At 38.7% G+C, this 27,067-nt stretch overlaps 2 protein-coding genes across 5 annotated transcripts; both read right to left on the bottom strand.

Moving 5' to 3' along the window:
• Positions 1 to 11,245: 11,245 nt before the first annotated feature.
• LOC104249233 (uncharacterized) lies at positions 11,246 to 14,105 on the bottom strand. The gene is made up of 6 exons (XM_070146487.1): positions 13,492 to 14,105; positions 13,202 to 13,422; positions 12,767 to 13,135; positions 12,278 to 12,656; positions 11,648 to 12,155; positions 11,246 to 11,593 (listed from the first exon to the last, which is right to left on the bottom strand). Exons 1-6 carry the CDS (start codon positions 14,103 to 14,105, stop codon positions 11,246 to 11,248), a joined length of 2,439 nt encoding a protein of 812 aa, XP_070002588.1.
• Positions 14,106 to 18,810: 4,705 nt separating this feature from the next.
• LOC138891245 (uncharacterized) lies at positions 18,811 to 25,911 on the bottom strand. 4 transcript variants are annotated; one of them, XM_070174504.1, is made up of 8 exons: positions 25,551 to 25,911; positions 24,595 to 24,746; positions 23,641 to 24,033; positions 21,969 to 22,115; positions 21,763 to 21,855; positions 21,580 to 21,681; positions 21,076 to 21,468; positions 19,271 to 20,988 (listed from the first exon to the last, which is right to left on the bottom strand). In XM_070174504.1, exons 5-8 carry the CDS (start codon positions 21,811 to 21,813, stop codon positions 20,866 to 20,868), a joined length of 669 nt encoding a protein of 222 aa, XP_070030605.1. In that variant the 5' UTR covers positions 21,814 to 21,855; positions 21,969 to 22,115; positions 23,641 to 24,033; positions 24,595 to 24,746; positions 25,551 to 25,911; the 3' UTR covers positions 19,271 to 20,865. The 4 variants fall into 4 exon arrangements, with proteins under 4 accessions (XP_070030606.1, XP_070030605.1, XP_070030604.1 ...); XM_070174505.1 differs by lacking the exons at positions 19,271 to 20,988; positions 24,595 to 24,746 and adding an exon at positions 18,811 to 19,054; XM_070174503.1 differs by lacking the exon at positions 24,595 to 24,746 and having other exon boundaries at positions 21,969 to 22,195.
• Positions 25,912 to 27,067: the final 1,156 nt, after the last annotated feature.

Raw genomic sequence — 27,067 nt, 5'->3', positions numbered from 1 at the left:
GCGAGATGGCCAGACTTGGGCCCCTGTCTTTCCGATATGGGCCTAACTGATCTGTTTCGACTTGGGCTCAGCCTTTATGGGGTTTATATTACAAATTTATGTTCTTTGTCTTAACAGGTAGTTTACTAGTTATATGAGACCATTAATCAGGAAAGGAAGAACTGAACCCCTTGTGTACAGTTTTCATGTTTGGCATACGTTACAGCATATATGGCAAAGTAAACTAAATCTGAGATGCAAACTAATTCATTGAGACCACCTTTATCTAACAACATACATATACAATTATCATTCGATACCCTACATTGACATCTACTATGCTTGCAAGCTAACTTCAGTATCCTAAAATATGAGCTATTAGACATTACTTGACATTCAACACAACAGTACATATATATAAACAACATCTGCAGATCTTCTCTTTATACTCATTGCTCAAACTTTCGAGTTACATTGGTAGTGTAATTGTGTACCTGGTATGGAGGACAAAGAAGAAAGGAATGATCAGCTGGGCAGTATGCAGTAAATACAGCAACAACAGGTACACAGCAACAACACAACAACAAAATCAACCAACAAAGATGAAGCTCCCGAGTAGTCGAGCAACAAACAACAATCCCAGAAACAGAGTATGAACCAGCAGAGACAGCAGAGTATTCAATGTAAACACCCCAGCAATTCAACAACCACAAGCAGCTCAAACAGGCAACCAACAGTAATTGGCCAAGACAGCTAAACCAACATAAACTCTTATGTAATTTTCAGACAGTGTTGGTTACAATATTCTGAGACTTTATGTTTCTTGTTTTTCTTTTCTGAAGACTAAGAAATGTCCAGCCCCTTTTTAAGTTTTCGAATGGCCTATTTATAAGCCAAAGTGACCAAGTGCAGCTAAGCTGCCCTCATCTGCAACTTGCAGTCTGCCCATACCCCCTTAAACCCATGCCTAAGCATCTTTTGTGCCAGCCATTGGTTCCCCACGCCTGGTTTTGTTTAATCAAGAGTGATGGGCTCATTTTATTATTCATTTTAAGCCCCATACCCTTGTGTCTTGTTCCCCATTAGTATTAGTTTAATCTTAATTAGTATCCTACTTGTCATCTTCATTTAAACTAACCTTTTCTGCCCTTTTCAAACCCCAGGTTACCCCGTTTAACCTTGATTATTACTGCCCTGCCTATTGCAGCATCAGGGCACTTTGGGGTTTTGATTATTCGATTTCAGAACTGCCCCAGCCTGGCCTTTTTTAATTGTTTACAATGTAGTCACAAACTAATATTCATAGGTAATGCCCAACATTCAAATCACAATACAGGCCCATTCAAAATATTTGAACATTCAGTCGTAGGAAACTAATCGACGACATTTATCAGGTCGGCTACACTAATTATAACAGGTAATAATCAGTCGCTCATATAAACAATACGTTCAGGGACCTAAAGGGCATCAAACAACTTTTGTTCAATTACTGGGGGGCCTATATGAATTAACTCATTTGACGACTAATCTAATTGACGCACATGTATGTCACAGAGTACATTTAGAACACAGACAGAAAACCAACTGACCAAATAAGAGGCCTTTGACAGAGATGGAAGAAATTCGAATGAAAATAACCAAATAACAAACAAACACAAAGAAGCATGCTGACAACTTAATTAGAACCAAACAAAGAGAAAAGGAAACTTACTGAAAAAGTTTGAAATCAAAACGGACCCAAATCAAACTCAACTTCGAACTCTTGGGGCCGAACAAACTTTAATCAGGGTGTTCTCACATGAGAACACCTTGATTAAGGTCTATTAGACCTCAAACCCTTGTCCAGACCGGCTGGATTCCCCAGGTGCATGTGTTCTAAGGTCTGGATTTCCAGATCTGATTTTTAGGGAGTTGTGGGTAGATTTGGACCAAACCAAGCTTGGTTTGGTCACGAGGAAGGTCAGGGGAGTGTCTGATACAAAGATGGTGAGGTTTGGTGTAGATCGAGTTTTGTCTCGAATCTTCAAATCCAGATTCGAGACGATAGGAGATGATTCGAGGTTCGTGGTTAGCGGATTCGTGTTCAGGGGAGTGAGGGGGTCTTAGGGTGTTCGGGAGGTGGCCACCGGCGTTCATGCCGCCGGGTTTTGGTGGAAGGGAAACCAGGGCGGCTTGCTAGGGTTTGGGGTTTCAGCTTGGGGAAGGAGACGAGTGAGGGGTGGGGTTCGGATAGGGGGCGTGGGGTGAAGGGTTGAGTTTATATATGGGGAAGGGATTGGATCTGAGCCGTTAGATCAGATGATCTCAACGGCTTGGATCTGATGCTGAGAAATGAGACGGGGTCGTTTGGTAGTTAAACGGGGTCGTTTGGTTTAAGTGAGGGGTTGGATCGGATTGGTTCCTGGGTCGGGTTTTGAAACGGGTTACTGATAGAGGTCCTGAGCCGTTGGATCGAGAGTTTGAACGGCCCAGATCAGACGCATGATGCGGCGTCGTTTCGGGAGGTGGTCAGGGCAGGCCTGGTTTGGACCGGGTCAGATCGTTGGTTTGGGCCTGTTTTTGTCTTATTTTTTGGGCCCAAATTGATTTCAGCTTTCTTTTGTTTTCCAATTTAAAGAAAAATAAAAATAACTAATAAAACAAATGAAATTAAAACAAATAACAATATAGCACTTCAACATAGTTATCATACCAAATAAAAATGTTTAAGTGAGTTAAATCACAACCTAAAACGGACGATGCACGCATATATATTTTGAATTTTCTTTTAATGACACATATTTTTTTGTATTTTGTTTGATAATGATTAAAATGCAAAATGGACAGACCTACAAACGACTAATAACACATGTCACGGAAAAAAAATCGAAAAATTGTACAGCGAAATCATTCGTCACTATTTTTATTTTTTTGTTTTCCTTTAGGAGTGATTGCTCGTGAAGCAAAAATCACGTGCTTACACCACCCACTATCTAGACATTCCATCAACACCAAGTCCATGTAGTTGGCAATGTGCCTTCTTTCCTTCCTAGTCAGCACACACTTGTTGACGAATTCAAACAAGACCTTGTGGGTTGGCTTCATTTCACTCCTATAAACATCCTTTGGCTCACTAACTTCTTTGTTATCACAGAATTTCCTAGTAATGGCTAGAGCAGTAGGAAGGGAGTCCAAGCTGGGCCATTTTGGCCTTGTGTAATCATCATACCCTTCAGAGGGTATACCAAGGATTTCACCCAACTCTGTTGTATCAAAGGAAATTTGAACCCCCTTTACTAGGCTGGTGACCCTTCCATCCTTTACTTCAGCATTTGCCATGAATTCAATAACCTCATTTCTGGCCAGTTTGCCATCTAATTGAAGGACCATGTCCTTCCACCCCTGTATTTCTAGCCTTTCAAGCAGTAGAACCATCCCTTCTTCCTTCAAGTCCTTTAAGAGTCTGCCCTTCAAGATAGTGCGTTTGCTAAACTTGGCCAGCTTGTCCTGTTCATTATTAGACTCATCCTCCTCTTCACCACTCCAGTTTTCTTCTTCAGTAATTTTCACTTGCTTGGCTTTCACAACAGACCTCGTCCGTTTAGCCAAGTAGAGGGTTCAGCAGACTTAGATACAAATGAAGACTTATTTGAGGAAGTCTTGGCTTTCTTGGGGTCTGAACCTCCACCTCAACAGTCACATGTTCACCTTGATGGATCGGGTCCATCTCATCCACATCAACAGCCTCAACAGCTGCCACCTTTTCTTTCCCTTTGTCCATCATTTTCTTCTTACTTTCTTCAATTGATTTCTCCAACTCCTCACTTTGCTTCTGTCACGACCCAATTCCCGAACCCAGTCGTGATGACGCCTCTCGTAAAGACAAGGCCAGCCATACCAAAACAGAACACCTCTTTTAAACAGTTAAATATCATAAACAATTCTAAAGCATGATATAATATCCGTAATTTGCGGAATTAATGATAACAATAGTAAAATCCATCCCGACACAGCCCAAACCGAGGTGTCACAAGTCATGAGCAACTAAGAGAAATCCTGATACAGTCTACTAATCACTAAACCCGATACAATAGTTCTAAGAACATGAAAATGATAAGATAAGGGAGGCACGGGGTTTGCGGACGCTAACAGCTACCTCATGATCTCCGAAACACTGCCTGGACGGGAAGATTAGCACTCAGGAGCGGACTCTGTGATGCCTGAATTTGCACACGCGGTGTAGGGAGTAATGTGAGTACTCCGACCCAGTGAGTAATAATTATAAATAATGGTTGAAACCATAAAAACACGTAAAGGCACAAAGCAATTCTATATCAAAGCAGTAAAAATCACGTAAAGCAGTAAATCAGTGAAGAAGTCAAGTGAAATCTCTTTAAATCAGGAAATTTAGCAGGTAAATAACAAATAGAAATCCGCCCCTCGGGCACAGTATCAATCACTCAGAATAGTATCAGCTCCTCGGGCTCACTCTCATCACTTAGTGCTCATTCTCAGCTCTCGACCCATATATCTCTCATAATAACAGAAATCAGAATAACCACTACGGCGTACATCCCGATCCATACATCGCTGCGGCGTGCAACCCTATCTATATAGATAGTCGACTGCGCTTACTGGGGGTGTGCAGACTCTGGAGGGGCTCCTACAGCCCAAGCGTTATATTGTTGTGGCGTGCAGCCCGATCCATATAAGTATTGTTGCGGCATGCAACCCGATCCATAACATTTATAATATCCTCACCATTGGGTTCTCAACCCCTCTCAGTCATTAACCTCACAGCCTCTCGGGCACAATAATAGAAGATAGGGATCTCAGCCCACAAATTCCTCTCATTTAGGAATAGTATGATAAAATCAGCTCGAATCGTTTAAAACAGATAGAAACATGACTGAGGATATGATTTTTAACAAGTATAGTGAGGAAAATCAGTCAGAATCCCCGAAGGGTTCAAATAGTTTGCACGAAGCCCACATATGGCAATTAGCCCAAATCAAGATGATAACAAATAAGTTCAGTCAAATACGCGGTAAAATCATCAGTCGGGACGAACCAAGTCTCAATCCCCAGTAGTAAAAGACCCCACGCTCATCATCCAGCGTGTGTATCACCTCAATATAGCACTACGATGTGCAATCCGGGGTTTCAAACCCTCAGAACATCATTTACAACCATTACTCACCTCGAACCGGCTACAACTCTAGCTTGCGACGCCTTTGCCCCTCGAATCAACCTCCACGCGCGTTGAATCTATCCAAAATCAGAACGAATACATCACAATATGCTAAGGGAACAAAGCCCAAGCGAAAACAATCGAAAAATATCAAAAATCCCGAAATTAGCAAAACCCGAGCCTCGGGTCCACTTCTCGAAACTCAGAAATTTTTACACCAACGGGTTCCTTATCCTCCCACGATTTCATACATATCAAAAGTTCTCAAATCCGACTTCAAATAGTCCTTCAAATCCCAATTTAAAAGTTCAAAATCCCAAGCCCTAGTTCTTCCATTTTTAGCTCAGGTTCCATGAATTTCTAGGTTAATTTCACAATAGAATCACGTTTTAGGTTCATAAATTTTACCTCCAATAACTTCTCCTTGAATCCCTCTTCAATCTCCCTCAAAGACCTCTCAAAATGATCAACTATGGTGGAAAAATGGCTCAAAATCGCGGATGAAATATTTTATAAACTTATTGCCCAGTTCTGGTATTCCTTCATCGCGATCGCGGCCCAAGCCTCGCGATCGCAAAGAGCAAAATTCCATGACTCCAAAAATACAATATGAGAATGTGATGGCTTCACTGCTAACGCGATGCTTGCTTTCCTAGACCTGTGCGAACGCGACCCAACTAATGCGAATGCGAAGAACAAAACCACTGGACCCCCAAATACTTATACGCGAACGCGAAACACTACATGCGAACGCGAAGCACAAGATCAAAGCCCTCCGCGAATGCGAGACCTCAAACGCGAATGCCAAGGCTAAACTCAGGCCAACCCAAAATTCTTCTACGCGATTGCGATGGGCCCTACGCGATCGCGAAGGCTTAAAACCTGCAACATCTGATCAGCCAATTCTGCAACTTCTCAAAGCCAAAAATGGTCCGATTGACCATCCGAAACTCACCCGAGGCCCTCGGACCTCAACCAAAAACACCAACACATCCTAAAAACTCATTCAAACTTGCTCCAATCATCAAAACACCTCAAACAACATCAAATTACCCAAAATTCATCGGATTAAAGCCTAAGTTTTCTAAAAACTTCCGAAATACGCTTTCGATCAAAAACCCAACCAACCACGTCCGAATGACATGAAATTTTGCATACACATCAAAAATGACATAACAAAGCTACAGCAACTCTCGGATTTCCATTCCGACCCTCGGATCGAAATCTCGCCTAACAACCAGAAATCGCCAAAATACTAACTTCGCCAATTCAAGCCTAATTCTACACCGGACCTTCAAAAGCAATCCCGATCACACTCTTAAGCCATAAATCACCTCCCGAAGCTAACTGAACCATCAGAACTCTCATCCGAGCCCTCTAACACACAAGTCAACATCTGGTTGACTTTTCCAACTTGAACCTTCTCAAAAGAGACTAAGTGTCTCATTTCTTACCAAATCCACTCCAACTCGATCATATAAAACACGCATAACGAAGCATAATGTCACACCCCAACCTTGGGAGGTGTGGTTGGCGCCCGATGCCCGAAGGCTCGAGCGAACCAACCATGAGATATGATCTGAAATATAATAACCTGCAGGCAGAAGAGCCCAACACGATATATATATATATATATATATATATATATATATATATATATATATATATATATATAACCTAGGCCAACAAGGCTGCAGCAACAGTATAACAGCTATCCAGGAGGCCGATAGGGCCATAGGAAAAATATATATATACAATGACCGCTAGTCTGCAAGCCTCTAAGAGTGTAAGACAATCTCAACAGGGCGGGACAAAGCCCCAGACATGCCCAAAACCACACATATACATCTGTAATAGTACCTATGGACTCAAAGTCAGCAACTCCGAAGAAGTGGAGTGCGAAACCCAACGTTGATCCTGGGGGTCCTACAGAGGAGGCACGTCGCTCTGTCTATCCGAACCTGTGGGCATGAACACATCGCATAAAAATGCGTCAGTACGAAATATGTACTGAATATGTAGGGCGACAAGTGTAACATGAAAAATTTAATTAACAAGAGAAGAGATATAGAGACAATTTGAATTCTGAAACTATCCTCGATAGGAAACTAAAATTCAACATGGATATAAATGTATGCTCGTGAAATCGTCGTTCACTATTGCTACTTATAATATATCACATTATATAATAACAAATCCCTCCGTGGGGCTATAATATCCATAACATACCCGGCCATAATAAAGGCTCGGTAGAATCGTACCCGACCACGTGAAGCTCGGTAATCCCAACTGATCAGTAGTTACACAATATGTGTCATACCAACCATCTATAGTGCGGCTCGGTAATGAAAGTAAATACATACATATACTAAATCATGAATTATATAGGTGCAATACGAAACCAACCTTAAAAGACGTATTCTAAGAAGAGTCAAAGTGGCCTACCATCATTATTCCTTGACTATCATGGTTGTTGATAAAATATTTAATTTTTTTTTACTACGAGCCAACAAGTACTAAGAACATGGGAGTTATTCATTATGAATACCTTTGAAGTAAGTGTTACTTATTCATTATTTGTATGAACGTCGAAAGGAGAACGAGTAAAAAGGCTCTAGTTCTTTTTAAGCAAGGAACAAGGAAATCTGAGAATTCATAGATATCCTCTAGAGTAAGCAATCTATGAGAAAGGATCAGGTCTAAGCATATTTATCAGTTGAAGGTAAAATAACTCGAATCCGATGAGACAATTCGATAAACGTTTATTCGAATTCTAGTCATGCCGAAAAGAATAGTGAAAGCCCTATATACCTTGTCGATGGAGTTATATACTGTTTCCGAGACCTCGAAAGCCTTAGGAATGATTTCCTACATAATACGAACCATTCAAAATCAAAATCAAGCTCATAGCTTATATAATTCTTCATTTAGACATTTACGCGAACAACTTGTGGCCATGAATTTGTAGACTCTTTTGTAGATTAATTTCCCCCCAACACACCACCAAATTTTACTTTACTACATCTCCTCATCAACAGAATTCCATCCATGTCTTCACAGATCCAAACAACACAATAAAACCATATAGAACAACCCCAACAATCAAGCCATATTAAGAGAGGTTTCTTAAAATAATCAAGAACATTTCTATAGAGGTTTCAACCATTTCTTAGGAATTCTTATGGTAGAAGTTTACAAAGATCAAAGAGGAAGTTAAATCATACCTTATGTGACCAGAATTACTCAAAATTCAAAATTACTTCAAGGCGGAGTCTTGCTATGAAAAGTGAAACACCGAAGAATTCACGATTCCGAAGTTACCATGGTGTTCTCCATCTTGAAGATGACTAAATTGTTGTTATGCTTGGCTAGATGGATGGGAGAAGTTTGAGAGGAAATCCCTAGGTTTTTGGTTCTGTTTTGGAGAGGATAAAACGCAGGGGTTCTGTTTTAAAAATTGACTTAAATAAAGAAATTTTGACTAAACCCGACTAGGCACACTGTTCCCGTAACAGTGTGCACCCCTGTACGAAAATATTAATATCTCTCTACTCCGAAGTCGTATTAACAAACGGTTTGTTTCATTGGAAACTAGACTCATAGACCTTCGATTTGGTAGGTAGAACACACCATAACTCCTAGTATATTGAGATAAAAGCTCATTAAACGTTTATCCAAATTCCAGTGAAATTTAAACCCGTAACTTGCGGCGATCTTTGTCGAATTTTAATCACAACTCAAATGACTTCCAATCTTAACGTATAACTATCACATCATTTAAATATCTCATAGAAATTATCTTCCTATCGAATTAGCCCATTTACAACATGATAACACCGAATACACAAGGTGTAACATTCTCACCTCCTTAAGAACATTCGTCCTCGAATGTTAACGGTTAACCTAACTTCTGAATTTTTTTTAGAAAAAAAATTTTGCCAGAGTTTCCCCTATAAATAGGACTATCCAAAACCTGTCATCAGCCCAAACATACATATTTAAGGTCACATAGGGCTACACACCATCATAATAACATCAACTTGGCCTCACACGACCATTTACTTATACAATAATGATAATAAGAAGGTTAGCCGTAACTTAATTACCTCAGTTGTCACTGGTTGATATCTGTGCAACACCTGCCATATTTGTCTCAAGCATATCACCTGAAGACTCAAATAAATGAGGGTATCTGGACTTCATGTCCTCCTCGGCCTCCCATGTCATTTCCTCTACATTATTGCTCCTCCAAAGTACTTTTACTGAGGCTACCTCTTTAGTCCGTAGCTTACGGATTTGACGGTCAAGAATGGCAACAGGTATTTCTTCATATGACAAGTTCTCGGAAACTTCAATATCCTCGATAGGGCTGATGCAAGAAGGATCACCTAAGAATTTCCGAAGCATGGAAATGTGAAATACCGGATGGATTGCTTCTAATTCTGGTGGCAGGTCAAGTTTGTAGGCTACTCGCCCAATTCTCTGAACAATCTGATATGGCCCAACATATCTAGGGCTGAGTTTTCCTTTCTTACCAAATCTCATTACACCCTTCATAGGCGACACTTTCAAGAATACCCAGTCTCCCACAGCAAATTCCAAGTCTCGACGTCGGTTATCTGAATATGATTTCTGTCGACTTTGAGTTGTACGCAACCTTTCCTGGATCAACTTTACCTTTTCTACAGCTTGTTGTACCAATTCAGGTCCTAGCAACTTTGTCTCGCCAACATCGAACCATCCAATAGGAGATCTGCATTTCCTCCCATATAGTGCCTCATAAGGTGCCATCTGAATACCGGCGTGATAACTGTTATTGTAGGCAAACTCAATAAGCGGTAAATGATCTTCACAACTTCCCTTGAAGTCTAAGACACAAGCTCGCAACATATCTTTGAGTGTCTGAATAGTGCGTTCGGCTTGTCCGTCGGTCTGCGGATGAAATGATGTACTAAGGTTAACAAGAGTACCCAAACCTTCTTGAAAAGACCTCCAGAAATTAGCTGTAAATTGGGCACCTCTGTCAGATATAATAGAAAACGGAACTCCATGTAGCCGAAATATTTCCTTGATATACAGGCTCGCATAGTCTTCAGCTGAATAGGTGGTCCTAACCGGGAGAAAGTGAGCTGATTTCGTAGCCTATCCATAATGACCCAAATAGAATTGAACTTACGACGAGAATTGGGCAATCCTGTAATGAAATCCATATTAATCGATTCCCATTTCCAAGCTGGAATCTCAATATTTTGAAGTAGCCCTCCAAGTTTCTGGTGTTCAGCTTTAACCTGCTGGCAGTTGGGACACTGAGCCACCAATGTGGCTATATCTTTCTTCATGTCGTTCCACCAGTATAGCTGACGAAGATCATGATACATTTTGGTTGAACCAGGATGAACTGAGTACCAAGACTGGTGCATCTCTGTCATAATTTGCTTGCGAAGCTCCCCAACATTAGGTACACACCATCGGCCTTTATATTTTAGAATTCCATTATCAGATTGCTCGAACAACTGCTTCTTCTGAAAAGGGATGCTCTCTTTAATCTTGACTAGCTCTGGATCCTCAAATTGACGCATTTCTACCTCAGCTACCAGTGATGACCCCGCAATATTTTGGACTACTACACCCTGGTCACCTGTATCATGTAGCCGCACACTCAGGTTAGCCAATCGATATATCTCCTTAGTCATTTCTAATTTCCCAACTTCTACATGCTTCAAGATGCCCATGGATTTGCGACTCAACGCATCAGCTACCACATTCGCTTTGCCCGGATGGTACAAAATATCCACATCATAGTCCTTCAGCAATTCAAGTCATCTCCTTTGTCTCAAGTTCAAGTCTTTCTACTTAAATATATATTGTAAACTTTTGTGATCTGTATAGATATCCACATGAACACCATAAAGATAATGACACCATATTTTCAAGGCAAATATAACGGCTGCTAACTCAATATCATGAGTCGGATAATTGTGTTCGTGCTTCTGCAACTGCCTCAAAGCATATACAATAACTTTTCCATGCTACATTAGAACACATCCCAATCCAACCCTGGATGCATCACAATATACCACATAACCTTCAGATCCTTCAAGAAGTGCAATAACATGTGCTGATGTTAAGCAATATCTTCAACTCATGAAAGCTCCTTTCACATGCATCAGACCATTGGAACTTAATGGCTTTGTGTGTCAATTTTGTCATGGGAGCAGCAATAGAAGAGAAGTTCTCAACAAATCTCCGATAATAACCAGCTAAGCCCAAGAAACTACGAACTTCTGTAGGAGTTGTGGGTCTGGGCCAGTTTTGTACTGCTTCAATTTTCTGACCATCTACCTTAATACCTTCATCGGAAACGATATGTCCAAGGAAAGCCACTGAATTCAACCAAAATTCACATTTGGAGAATTTAGCATATAATTTCTGATTTTTCAAAGTCTACAACACCACACGCAAATGATCCTCATGTTCTGCTTCTGATCGAGAATATACCAGAATATCATTAATGAAAACAATTACAAATATATCTAAAAATGGCTTGAAAACCCGATTTATTAAATCCATGAAAGCTGTTGGCGCATTAGTAAAACCAAAAGACATCACAAGAAATTCATAATGGGTCCGGAAAGCCGTTTTCGGAATATCTCTCTCCTTAACTAGCAATTGGTAATAGCCGGGTCGAAGGTCAATCTTTGAGAAATATTTGTCACCTTGCAACTGATCAAACAAATCATCAATTCTGGGTAAAGGGTACTTGTTCTTGATAGTCACTTTGTTGAGCTGGCGATAGTCAATACATATTCTTAACGAACCATCCTTCTTACGAACAAACAACACTGGTGCACCCCAGGGAGATGTGCTGGGCCAGATAAAGCCCTTATTTAGAAGATCCCTCAACTGGGCTTTCAATTCTTTTAACTCAGCAGGAGCCATTCTGTATGGAGGAATAGATATTGGTTGAGTATCTGGAAGCATATCAATAGCAAGTCGATTTCTCTTTCTGGAGGAAGACCAGGAAGTTCATCAGGAAATACATTAGGAAATTCATTCACGACGGGAACCGATTGAAGAGTTGGAGATTTCACCTCCATATCATGCACTCGTACCAAATGATAGATGTACCCTTTCAAATTAATCTTTCGAGCTTTAAGGTAAGAAATAAACTTTCCCTTAGGCCCTACAGCATCACCTTTCCATTCAATAATAGGCTCACTTGGAAAATTAAAACGAACAATCCTTGTCCAGCAATCTACATTGGCATAACAAGAAACCAACCAATCCATACCCATAATGATATCAAAATCAACCATTTCTAGCTCATGCAAATCAGCTAACGTATGGCGGTCATGAATCTTCACGTCACAACTTCGATATACCCGTCTAACTACAACAGACTCACCCATTGGCGTAGATACCTCAAATGACTTATGCAACAATTCAGGCTCTCTATCCCATTTACTAGCAACAAAGGGGGAGATATACGACAATGTAGAACCAGGATCTATCAAGGCATACATATCGATAGAAAAACCGGATAGTATACCTGTAACCACGTCCGGAGATGACCTAAATCCTAACGACTCGATAAAGCATATATGCGATTCTTCTGACCTCCTGAACTAGAAATGCCAAATCTTCCCCTACCCCTGCCAGCTGATGTCTGCATACTCTGCCTAGGACGACGTACCGAAGAAGAAGAAGATGCCCATGCAGATGTCGCCGGCTGAGTCATACCCACTCCACTTGTCATCGGACAATGTCTCATAATATGACCTTGCTGTCCACATGCATAACATGCATCAAAACCCTGGCGACATGGTCCAAAATGATTTCGGTCACATCGATCACATCTAGGAAACTGAGGCCTCATCTGACTGAACTCACCTCTAAACTGTGGACCTGGGGTACGTGAACTCTGACCTGGACCAGAATAAGTGGTCCGATCATGTCGCTGTTCCTGAAACTGTGGCGGCGCACTGGCTACCGGATAAGATTGACACCGGGGAAACTGTGGCCTAAATCCACCTCGAAACTCTCATGTGTTACCTGCGAACCGCACCCTCTTCTGTTGACCTCTATCATGCTCTCGATTGGCTCGTTGTTGCCTCTTGCGATCCTCTAGACCCTGTGCATATGCTTGAATACGGGAAATATCCATTCCTTGGTTTAGAGAAGCTGTAGTGCACTCATTTATCAAATGTGCCCCCAAACCACTAACAAACTGATGTACTCGATCACTCATATCAGCAACAATCGTAGGAGCATACCTAGCCAAAGAGTTGAACTACATGCTATATTCCCGAACGCTCATATTATCTTGTTCTAAGTGTAAGAACCTATCTCGTCGGGCTCTTCGAAGCTCGATTGGCAAATATTGCTGTAAAAATGCCTCAGAGAACTCCTTCCAAGTCACTAGTGGCACATTAGGCCCCCAAGTCTGCTTCCAAGTCTCATACCATGTCACAGCAACATCACGTAGTCTATAAGAAGTAAATTCCACTGACTCAATATCCGTGGCATGTATAATTTGTAAGGTCCGTTGCATAAGATCCAGAAAATCCTGTGGGTCAGCATTAGGATCAACCCCTATAAATACTAGAGGATCCAAGTTGATAAAGTCCCGAACTCTCGCACTCACGGACCTATCAGCAATACCGAGGGTATGGTGTTGGGCCTGGGAGGCCACTATTCGAGTCAGCAATTGTACAGCACTCCGCATGTCTAGGTCCTGATCAGGAACAACTAGGAGAGGGACTGGAGGTATGTTAGCTCCTCTACGCCCTTTCGGGGGTGGTGGGGGTACTGCCCCGGAAGCCTGAGAATCAGCCTCATTCTGTGGCTCATGTTGATCTACATTAGCAGGTGGCACCTGACTTATGCCCTCTCCCGCCTCCTCATCCAACCTTTGAATAAATTTCATAGCCACTTGTCGTCTCGTAGTATTAGGCATCACTGAGAAGGTAAACAAAAAGAGAATTAGGAATGAACACTTATGATTAGGCTCTATTGCACGATCTAGATCAAGAAGAAAGTAATAATCCTAAATGCCTAATAGCCTCATGTTTATAAGTGTGGTGCACAACACACCATAAACAAGACTCTACTAGACACGGCTTGCAGACTCCCTAGGATTGACCTGCTCTAATACCAAGTTTGTCACACCCCAACCTTGGGAGGTATGGCTGGCACCCGATGCCCGAAGGCTCGAGCGAACCAACCATGAGATATGATCTGAAATATAATAACTTGCAGGCAGAAGAGGCCAACAAGGCTACAATAACAGTATAACAACTATCCAGGAGGACGATAGGGCCATACGAATAATATATATATACAATGACCGCTAGTCTGCAAGCCTCTAAGAGTGTAAGACAATCTCAACAGGGCGGGACAAAGCCCCCGACATGCCCAAAACCACACATATACATCTGTAATAGTACCTATGGACTCAAAGTCAGCAACTCCGAAGAAGTGGAGTGCGAAACCCAACGCTGATCCTGGGGGTCCTACTGAGGAGGCACACCACTCTGTCTATTCGAACCTGTGGGCATGAACACAGCGCATAAAAATGCGTCAGTACGAAATATGTACTGAATATGTAGGGCGACAAGTGTAACATGAAAAATGTAATTAACAAGAGAAGAGACATAGAGATAATTTAAATTCTGAAACTAGCCTCGGTAGGAAACTAAAATTCAACATGGATATAAATGTATGCTCGTGACACCGTCGTTCACTATCGCTACTTATAATATATCACATTATATAATAATAAATCCCTCTGTGGGGCTATAATATCCATAACATACCCGGCCATAATAAAGGCTCGGTAGAATCGTACCCGGCCACGTGAAGCTCGGTAATCCCAACTGATCAGTGGTTACACAATATGTGTCATACCCAACCATCTATAGTGCGGCTCGGTAATGAAATAAATACATACATATACTAAATCATGAATTATATAGGTGCAATGCGAAACCAACCTTAAAAGACGTATTCTAAGAAGATTCAAAGTGGCCTACCATCATTATTCCTTGACTATCATGGTTGTTGATAAAATATTTAATTTTTTTTTACTACGAGCCAACAAGTACTAAGAACATGAGAGTTATTCATTATGAATACCTTTGAAGTAAGTGTTACTTATTCATGATTTATATGAACGTCGAAAGGAGAACGAGTAAAAAGGCTCTAGTTCTTTTTAAGCAAGGAACAAGGAAAATCTGAGAATTCATAGATATCCTCTAGAGTAAGCAATCTATGAGAAAGGATCAGGTCTAAGCATATTTATCAGTTGAAGGTGAAATAACTCGAATCCGACGAGACAATTCGATAAACGTTTATTCGAATTCTAGTCATGCCGAAAAGTATAGCGAAAGCCCTACATACCTTGTCGATGGAGTTATATACTATTTCTGAGACCTCGAAAGCCTTAGGAATGATTTCCTACATAATACGAACCATTCAAAATCAAATTCAAGCTCATAGCTTATATAATTCTTCATTTAGACATTTACGCGAACAACTTGTGGCCATGAATTTGTAGACTCTTTTGTAGATTAATTTCCCCCCAACACACCACCAAATTTTACTTTACTACATCTCCTCATCAACAGAATTCCATCCATGTCTTCACAGATCCAAACAACACAATAAAACCATATAGAACAACCCCAACAATCAAGCCATATTAAGAGAGGTTTCTTAAAATAATCAAGAACATTTCTATAGAGGTTTCAACCATTTCTTAGGAATTCTTATGGTAGAAGTTTACAAAGATCAAAGAGGAAGTTAAATCATACCTTATGTGACCAGAATTACTCAAAATTCAAAATTACTTCAAGGCGGAGTCTTGCTATGAAAAGTGAAACACCGAAGAATTCACGATTCCGAAGTTACCATGGTGTTCTCCATCTTGAAGATGACTAAATTGTTGTTATGCTTGGCTAGATGGATGGGAGAAGTTTGAGAGGAAATCCCTAGGTTTTTGGTTCTGTTTTGGAGAGGATAAAACGCAGGGGTTCTGTTTTAAAAATTGACTTAAATAAAGAAATTTTGACTAAACCCGACTAGGCACACTGTTCCCGTAACAGTGTGCACCCCTGTACGAAAATATTAATATCTGTCTACTCTGAAGTCGTATTAATGAACGGTTTGTTTCGTTGGAAACTAGACTCATAGACCTTCGATTCGGTAGGTATAACACACCATAACTCCCAGTATATTGAGAGAAAATCTCATTAAAAGTTTATCCAAATTCCAGTGAAATTTAAACCCGTAACTTGCGGCGATCTTTGTCGAATTTTTAATCACAACTCAAATGACTTCCAATCTTAACGTATAACTATCACATCATTTAAATATCTCATAGAAATTATCTTCCTATCGAATTAGCCCATTTACAACATGATAACGCTGAATACACAAGGTGTAACACATAATAAAGCAGAAATAGGGGAAACGGAGCGGTAACTCATGAGACGACTGGCCGAGTCGTCACGGCTTCAGCTTGCTCCTTGTGGCCCTTCCTTTTGGTAGATGAGTTTTAGTAGTTTCAGAAGGAGCAACCTTCCTTTTCTTGTTGGCTCTTGCTGTTCGAGGGGTCTTTGTTTTTGGAGTTCTCTTTTTCTTGGGATTATAACTATCACCTACCTTTTTCAGAAGATCTGCTAGTATTTCTTCAACAGATGAACCAGGTTCATCTGTATGCTTGCCAAGATTAACTAGTCCTTCAGCAGCTTCCCATGATCTACTTCCCCTTGTTTTCTTGCTACTTTCTACCACCATTTCTGGTTCAGTTCCACAGATAGCCATTTTAACAGTTTCAAAGGTGGGCGAAAAATCAGCCACTTCTTTCCTTTTTTCCCTTTCATCACTACGCACATCCTCACTCTCCTTTTCTTTTTCTCTTTTATTTTTACCTCATCTCCTTCTTGACTCAATCGTTTCCACATCCACAACAGACCCAACCAAAACAATCGATTTTCCAAATTTTCAGCCAAATCAGAGATTACCTCAGTAGAGGGATTTTGCATAGATGTTACCTGCTCAGAATCGGAAGACCCAGTTCCTTCCCCCTCACTCGAAGACTTGAATGAATCATCAGAATTTTGGGAATATTGGGCTTGCTAGCTTTTAACTGTGCATTTAATTTCCTTGAACGAGCAACTGTAGCCACCGTTTTTCGAGCAAGCATCTTGACTCACCTTCTCCTAGGTTGAGGGGTAGTTCTGGGTTGAGGAGTAGTGGAGGAATCGGAGGGGGTAGGTGGAGGAGGTGTACCGGGGTTATCTTGGGGGTTAGTCATTCTCTCTAAATTCTGTGAAAAATGGGTGGTTTGAATTTTGGAAGAAAAGAGAAGAGAAGACAGAAAAGTTTGACGGTTTTTAGAATTTATGGGAGAGTGGCAGTGGTGGTGATGATGAATTTAAAGGAGAAGGGTAATTAATACATAACAACAGCTTTTAATAGTGAAATAGAAGTCTAATCACCCTGAAATTTCAATTTGAATAGGCGGTTAGGCTTCCCTAGAATCTAGGCATTTTAACACGGTGAGGATTCTTGTTGAAAACGGAACTGGTTCCAACTTAAAAGGATAGGCTTTTGAAGTTTTTGGACGTAGGTAGGACTCTGCTCATGAATTAAATATTAGTATTTTAAATTTTGCAAAGTGTAGAAAACATACCTCATTATTCAGATGAACCAGTACTGATGAACCAGGTTCTTCACTGAGAATCCTCTTGATCATATCTCAATTTGCCAAAATAGAGAAAATTTTGTTAGAGATCAGTGAGTCATATTAACATATGGCACAGGAGTATATAATTTACAGTATGAGACTGAGCATAGATTAATCTAGTTATTTACACAAGTTCCAGATTTTCTAAACAATATATATAACTTTTTTCATTGTGCATTTTGAACTGGTTCCATTAGGTGATCTTAATCATCCCTAATTCTAATTTGTTCCTTTCAAAGTTCCCTCTACTCAGTGCTTTTGTAAAGATGTCACTACTACAAATAAGACCTTTAGCGGCAATACAAAATGGCTTTAGCGGCAATAATAATAGCCGATATATCTTTTACCAGCCATTAGCCTTTTGCCGCTGAAACTGGGGTCGGCAAAACCTTTAGCGGCTATTCTCGCAAAAACTGGTAAACGGTACATTTTATTGCCGCTAAAAGTTATTATCTTAAACGGCAATTATTTGCGGCAATTATAATGGCTACTAAATCCAATCCAAAACGGTTACTTATACTTCTTTAGCGTCCATTATTATAGCCGCTACATTCAAAATAATTGCCGCTAAAGCAATCATTTGTGGCAATTATAATGGCTACTAAATCCAATCCAAACGGCTAATTATACTACTTTAGCTTCTATTTTTTATAGCCGCTAAATTAAAAATAATTGCCACTAAAAGTTCACATCTTTAAAGGCAATTATTTTGTAGCAATTAAAATGGCCATAGTATCCCTTCTGAAAACATCTTAATTTGCCCTTTTAGCTTCCATTCTAATGGCTAATATGTTTAACTAAATTGCCGCTGAAAGTCAATATCTTTAACGGCATTTTGTTTTACATCAATTATAAATAGTTTAGCCATAATTAATGACAGCTACTACATTCGTACATAATATGACTCAAATAATAAAATATATTAATATTAATTCAAAAAAACATAATGTATCTCATTAATCTTAACAAACAAAAGGAAGTACTAATCAAAAACATTAATATCACATTAACTTAAAACATAAAAATATATTGTTTAGACTAAATAGCTAATGTCATTATATAGCTAATCCAAACGATGGTCTTCAAATGATTTCCGCAACTTTTCATCATTTTGAAATCTTTCACCCGTTAAATTATCCAACATAAGACAGTATGACCTGAAATTATAAAATAATTGTGTCAAAAGAATATCGAAAGAACAAAAATGTTCCAACAATCTATATGTCAAGTTACTACTCACTCTATCAAGGAATAACTGCAAATTACTTGCTATTAAATAACTGGAAAAATAATTGTCTCGTGTTACTACTCACTCTGTCAAGGAGCAAAAACTGGTGAACACTTCCAAAAACAAGAAGACTAAGCAAACACAGTTCAGGAAAACCACAGAGCGTATTATATTTATATTCAAGTCTGATGCCAAGCAAGTTGTTCTATATTACAATTCAATTTGTCAACGCGGAGTTTAGAAGCCCTACAAAGATCCTTCCCACACTGTTCCATCCCAAGTAGTAATAGACAGTTACTACTTAGTCAAAAAAGAGTATCAAGTAGTAGTAGTAGTACAAGATAAAAAGAAGGTAATAGGGTCCATCTCCATGTGCACAAATGCCAAGAACCGCCTTTTAATTTCTCAAATTCTAATGTCAAACATACTGTTAGTTCAGCTGCATAGGCAGCCCAACCCCCAATGGCACCAGACGGGGTTTTCTGATGTTGCAGAAAACACATACTTAAAATAAAGCTGTCTCAAACCACATAATCTTGAGTTAGTGTGTGAACTCAAACAACAACATGCTGCTATTAGATTATAGGAAAAACAGAAACAATGATAGGTATCAAAGAATTTGTCTCTTAGCCTTCAATTTAGAATCAGCTGCTATAGAATACTGTTTTACTTACTGAAGAAAGATAGGTTATATTAGTACAATAAAACATTAATTTACATAGTGAAAGAACATGGTGTGGTCATTTGTGTATTCTCTTCCTCTTGTATACAGCTGATACTGATATGTAAAGCATTTTATTTTCTTGACAGGTACGGCAATGCTAATGTCTGGAAAACATTTACTGATCTATTTGATTATTTCCCTTTGACAGCATTGGTTAGTTAATCATCACTCTTGATTCTTTATCCAAAAATAAAGAAAGACAATCATCACTCTGGATTAATCTTTACAGTCTTTTAGACTATCTTATCTTAACAGCAATGTGTACCCTTCTATAACATTACCTTGTATCCGAGCTCATAGTTTAAGCTTTTTACATTGTTTTATAAACTTTTCCTAAAACTATTAAATCCACACAGTAGCTGCTTAAAGATGTTCCTTAATTCCTGTAGTATAAAGTGTTAGTTTCTTGTTTGTTTCTGGAAGCTATTAAGGACTTCTTCATGTTCTCCTGCTTAATGAACTGCTTCACTTTCATCAGTAACTTCTAAACAGAGTTTCAATGCTTTGCTTATCATCAATGCACCTTTTTTCTTTAATGAAAATGACTTTGGACAATTTCAAAGACCACGCTGCCAGATAATATTCAGCAATAACCAAGGACAGAAATGCATCTGTTTCAGAACCCTGTGTGTATCAGTGGCATGGATTTGGTTTCATGCAAAAACTTCATCAATTTACAACTGGAGGTCACACGAATTTTGGAGCAAACAGTGCAAGGCCAACTATGCGCAAAAGTGTAGGACAGAGAACTAAAAACCTATCAAAATAGAAAAACTTAAATAGCACATAGCTAATATATTTAAAGTTGTCTGCTACTTTCTTTCCTTGTTTACAAGAAAGGAAACTCCTAGGCAGGCTATAATCGAAATGTTCAACACATGCTAGTATGTCTTGTACTTCTAAAAATTCTCACAACCAATGCGACGTCAATAACACTGAGGGAAATATAAAAGCAAGAAGCATCCAAGGTAAGCCTAAATACAACAAAAAACTAATAAAAATCGAAGGAGGAAAACTCAAATAATAGCGACGAAAGGACAAAGATGAGCAGTAGGATGAGAAGGTTGAGAATTTTCAGCAACACTAGGCATCCTTGATGTTTGTGGTACTCGTTCATGTCCACTATTAGCATCAGGGATCTAATAAACATTAACATGTTAGATAACAACACTTTTATATGATTAGAATTTTATTAAAAATGTCTAAAGCTTATTAAATGGAGTTACCTGTTCACCTGAGGTGTCATTGCTACTTTGAGGCATAGATGCATTAGGAGCATATTTGCGCATGAGTTGTCTCATTTGGAGTAATTCTGATTGCATCATCTCCTGATTTTGTTTCATCATATTCATTTCTTCATTTTGTTTCTCCTTTAACTCGATTATCTTTTGTTCTAACCTTTGTATAACCTCATTAGAAGAATCATTTGCAATGATATTTTCTAAGGAAGACCTACTACCCCATAGAACAGAAGGAGTTGGACCAAGTCCTAAACCACGAACATACCCACTTTTTTCATTTCCTAACACCTGAGAATACACATCTCCTTCCCGAGCAGCACTACGATGAGGTTGCTCAGTAGATCTCTCACTATTGCTCATCCTTTCATTTATCATTTCCTATCCATAGAATACACAATAAATCAATTTTGGAAATCATGAGCAGGAAAAAATGCACATTGTTTGATGGAATCATCAAACCAACAAAATAAAAGAAAGAATAAATCTTACGATTGTCTTGACAGAATCATCATCCAGTGGCCTACCATCCTTACGTTTTTTATGAGTTAATAAGAAAATTTCTTCTCGCATAGGCTCAATCCCATTTACAGCCTAATACAACAAAAATGGTATCAGATATGAGTGACAAAAAAAGGTTTAAAATATTATAGTTTGTAATTTTCACAAGTTTACCTGCTCATTCATCAAAGTAGCAATACTTTTGGATCTTCCTGTGTGAGGCATCGTTTGCTTGGCCCTATTGTTTCTATTTGCTTGGATACGTATCTGTCATTGAAATATTAAAACTATATCTTATAAATCATAAATAAAAATTGAGCATAACTAAAATAAAAACGCTATGAAATTGAGAAGATTAGCAGAATTTTCAAGGTTCATACCTTAGCTTTATCAGAAAGCCAATAAGAGACAAGACCACTCCATTGATCCCTCGGTATGTGACTTGGTCTATTTCTTAGTAATACGTCTTTAGTCTAATATTGCTATGGAGATTAGATAGATAAATCCTGATCTGCACTGCTATGGTGCTGACAAAAGGTAAAATTGGCTCTCAAAACCCAATAGACAAACCTTAACAGAAAAAGTAGCTATACTCTTGAAGTTCAAGCTGAAAAGGTGAGATGCAAGACAGTGATAAGACAATTAAACAATATCAGAGAACAAGCAGACATTATCTTAAATAGGCAGACATAATATCAACTCACTAGTGAATTAAAAACATACAAGAGACTTAAGGACCCTCAAGACTTTTGTTAAATTTACAAGGAGGCCTACGCCAAGCAGACTATATTATTATTCTTATTCTCCTACCTAAAAGCAAGTAGACTCCAAATTTAAACAAGGAACGTCTATAAATCCTAATAAAGCAAACTCTGCTAAATTACTACAAAAATAGAAAATGACCAAACTACTATGCACACCATAAGCTTAACCAAATAAGCTAAAACCTAGAAGCAACTTAGAAATGAAAATAAAATGTAAAGCTAAACCTACAAATCAGTACATGCTTATGGCTTCAATGATGTAAAACAAACTATTTTCTCTTATTTTTCTCTTTCAGTACATCACTAAACGATTACGATTTTTTCTAGCCCAATGAACAGACACACTGTGATATGAAACCAGACATCAGAACAAAAATGGTCAAGGAATGAGTCTAACAGCTTGCTGAAAAACAATAGAGTTAAGCAAACATAAACTGCACTATTTCCAAATACTATTTCAAGTTTCAAATAGTAACAGTCTAAATCTTAATAGGATGGACTAATTAGAACTTAGAAGTACAGTCTGAGGGAAGAAGATAAGAGCTTTAGTGGAAATACCTAATACGTGTAAACACAAACGTAAATATAAACTCAATCTCAGCTGAAAACATGTCATTTGTATGTATCTGAAGTTGTATTAGTTGATGCTGAAAAAGGATAATAATAAATCTTTCTACAAGTAATTACCATGATAAGAGACAAAAGGTTGCTTAGATTGCCTCTATTAGCAAGCAAAACGAACAAAGGAGAAATAAAACTTTTCAAAGAAACAATGTCTTGGGAAAATGCTCTTAAGGCAGATACTGAAATTTTACACCTAATAGGGTGGGTCTAACGGTCAAAGGACAACCTTCAGAATCAAGATTCGAACGCCTTACTGGATAAATTCGTTTTTCTTTTCCTTTTCGCATTGCCGAGCCAGCGCACCTCCACTATTCTACAATTCCCTGCAGACTCCCACCATAACTAGGTAAATTCTTCCCATCCAACTAAGACATCGTGGGAAAAGCTACTCAATACTTGTGCTAGTGCGAGGTAGTATGTAGAAAGTAACCCAATGAATATCAAGATGAGCAACACTCCAGAAGGCCCAGGACCACATTTTCAGAGAAAAGACAAATTATACCAATTAGAACATTTACACGGGCTGAGGTTCTCTTATAACATAATTATGGTCTCTTTAGCTAGCTTTATTTGCAGTAATTGCTCTCTTGTAAGTTGTGATCAGGCTAGGAAAATAATAACCTCGCGTATTTGTACAGGTAAAAAAGGAGAACAAACTGCTTACCAGATCAAACTGTTCATCCAGAAGGCGGCGTGCTCTTGGCTTCTCTTCAAAAGTTGTAAACTTGGCCTCATTTCTCTGTACATGCCCAGCTGTATCATTGCGTCCTACTTTACCAAGGTTCGATTTCTCTGGCAAGCTTAAATTGTCATCAAGTTCCACATTAACTGCTCCATCGTGTAGGTTGGCCTTAATCATAAAATCTTCCTCTAATTCTAAATCCTCCACATCGGACCCAAAATGTGACAAATCACTGTCATCGAGCAAGGCGGCAACTTCAGGATCCAATGCCTTCTGAACTCTTACCCCTACTGTCTTGGCTGCCACATTGTATACAGATTTCTCGTTGTAATCGTCATTCACTTTCGCAACCTTGACTTTTGAAGCATCATATGCCTAGCCAAAACCAAAAATTCGTTAACTTAAAATAACAAGCCACAAAGCTAACGCCTTTAAAATTCATTAATCATTCTTCGCTTTTCTCCCTTTAGATGAGTATACTGGTAAGAACAAATACTACCCAGATCCGAGCCAAAAGGCCGAGAAAGGTACAATTTTGATGAGTAAAATATTCATAGAACCTCAAATAGAGCAGAATGGTATAAAGGATTTTATATATCCAGGTGCCAATCAGATGGAAAAATCAAACTAATTCAATTAAAGCTGACATTTTATTACTAACTCTGTACAATGACATAAGACAGAACAATACTACTACAACAATTATGCCTCGGTCTCAAACAAGTTGGGGTCGGATATATGAATCCTCGCGGACCATGTTACTCACAATACTAATTCTGCATAATTATATATACTAATGAATTAGACTAAATATTCAACCAAAGCTAACATATTGAGGCAGAAAAAGTAAAAGTGAAGCTTTAAAAATAAAAAATATAACGTCCTAATTTTATAGGTCAAATGCGTCTATACAATAATTCAATAGAATTAACGAACCTTAACATCATGTGGAAGCTCATTAAGCTTAGCTTTAGGATTCTCATAATAAGCAGAGCCGCCACCAGTATTCTTTATTTCCCTCAAGTGAGTTAAATAATTATACCCATCGTCAGGAAATCCAAGGTCCAATATCTCCTTTCTAACATCATCTGGTAAATAATCATTTACAAATTACTGCAAGAATGCTATTTCTTTTAACTCAATAGTACACTAATTTATAGATTATTCATAACTGCTGCTCTAGCAAACCTCACACCCATGACATGGACCTTTAACAAGGAAAAGAATAAGTCTTGGCAGTAGATAGATTTTGCAATCAGAAAGATATCTCAGCGGTACTCTATATATTTATATTCTTTATCTAAGCACTTAACAAAGTTCAATCTAATATATGAATAGCCGAGGGCCTGTTTTACACCATTTGAAGGTCATTCTTAAAGTAACAAAGGGCGTCCATGCGTATTAAAGGATCTGAAAATCTTTGTCCATGCTACATACATTGTTTCATACAGAACACGAATCCCATGTAAAAGAACATTAACCTCGGCAACTATATGAGTTTCTTTCCCAAAAATTGGTTTATAACATAAGAGAAATTTAGATATAAGAGATAAGCGGCCGAAACAAACTTCCTAAATCAGGATTTTCTACATCCAAATAATAACATGACTTTTACCAGATTAATGTACACAGAATCTATTGCAAATGAATCGACAAGAATCAATCCAAAATCTACGGTAAATCGATTGCAAACGCTGATTTAACAGGGGTAGAAGATGGACGGGCACTACGGCAGGCTGTTGACGCAACAACGAGTTGGGAACTGATTTACTGTAAATCAATCGACCAACATCAATACAAAATCTACTGTAAATCGATTGGAAGAAGAGAAGTTAGTTTACTGTAAATCGATTCTACTGTAAAACGATTGTAAATCGAAGAGGAGAATTTACCTGGAAAAAGATGGGTTGCCGTTGACGCACTCGTACTGCCGTTGACACATTGTAAATCACACTGCCGTTGACACACTGTAAATCACATTGCCGTTGACGCAGTAGCGAGTTAGGTTTTTTCGGCAGCGAAGTCGATTCAAGATAGAAATCGATTCTTCTATAAATCGATTCTACTGTAAATCGATTGTAAATCGAAGAGAACAGAATTTATCTGGGGAAAAAATGGGCTGCCGTTGACGCAGCAGCGAGTTAGGATTTTTCAGTAGCGATTTCGGATTCGATGTTTTATTATTTTTCGTTCAACTGGGGAGTGAGTGAGGTTTTGTCGTTCTATTATTTTCTAATTGGGGAGGGAAACGATAGAAGGTATCCAAAAAAATTGGAGGGAAAGATTCTCTTTTTCGGGAGGGATTGTTAAAATAATAAAAGATTAATTTAAATTAGTAATTTTTAGTAGCTATTATTTTTTATTGCCGGTAAAAGGATATTTTTACTGGCTAATGGTCATATGCTGCTAATATTTAAGCTTAAAGAATTTATTAGCGACCGTTGCTTTATTGCCGCTAAATAATTGCCGCAAAAGGCCTTTTTGTAGTAGTGTGTCAGCAATCTGCTTATCAGTAGCACAAAACTTTACAGTGATCAAGCATTTCTCATAGTTGTCCCTCAACAAATGGTGTCTAACATCTATGTGCTTAGTTCTCTTATGATGAACCGGGTTCTTTGTCATACTAATAGCACTAGTGTTATCACAAAAAATAGAGATGCAACCAACATCAATTCCCAAACCCATTAATTATTGTTTGATCCACAACAATTGAGCACAACATGAAGCAGCAGCAACATACTCAGCTTTAGGAGTAGATAAGGCCACTGAATTTTGCTTTTTAGTAGCCCATGACACAAGACATGAGCCAAGAAAGTGTGCCATACCTGAGGTGCTCTTCCTGTCTACAAGGAAACCTGCATAGTCAGCGTCAGCATATCCCACTAGGTTAAAATTACTACCTTTTGGATACCAAAGGCAAAGGTCAGTGATGCCTTTCAAGTATCTCAATATTCTCTTGACAGCAGTCAAGTGGGATTCTTTTGGATTTGCTTGAAATCGAGCACAAAGCCATACACTAAAAATAATGTTAGGTCTACTAGCAGTAGATACAAAAGTGAACCAATCATTCCCCTATACAACTTCTGATCAATAGATGAACCAGGTTCATCTATGTCCAATTTTGTGGTTGTTGCAATAGGAGTATCGATTTCCTTTGATTCTTTTATTTTAAACTTCTTAAGCAATTCTTTTACATATTTCTGTTGATGGATCATAGTTCCATTTGAGTTTTGTTTAATTTGTAAGCCTAAAAAGAAATTAAGCTCACCCATCATACTCATTTCAAATTCACACCCCATTAGTTTGGCAAATTCCTTACTTAATTTTTCAGTAGTTGCTCCAAAAATTATGTCATCAACATATATTTGTATTACTAGAAGATCTTTACCTTTTTCCCTCAAGAATAGAG

The sequence above is a fragment of the Nicotiana sylvestris genome, chromosome 5, assembly GCF_000393655.2.
Source record: "Nicotiana sylvestris chromosome 5, ASM39365v2, whole genome shotgun sequence".
In the NCBI taxonomy this organism is placed as follows: Eukaryota; Viridiplantae; Streptophyta; class Magnoliopsida; order Solanales; family Solanaceae; genus Nicotiana; species Nicotiana sylvestris.
This window is presented reverse-complemented; position numbering and strand designations above follow the sequence as displayed.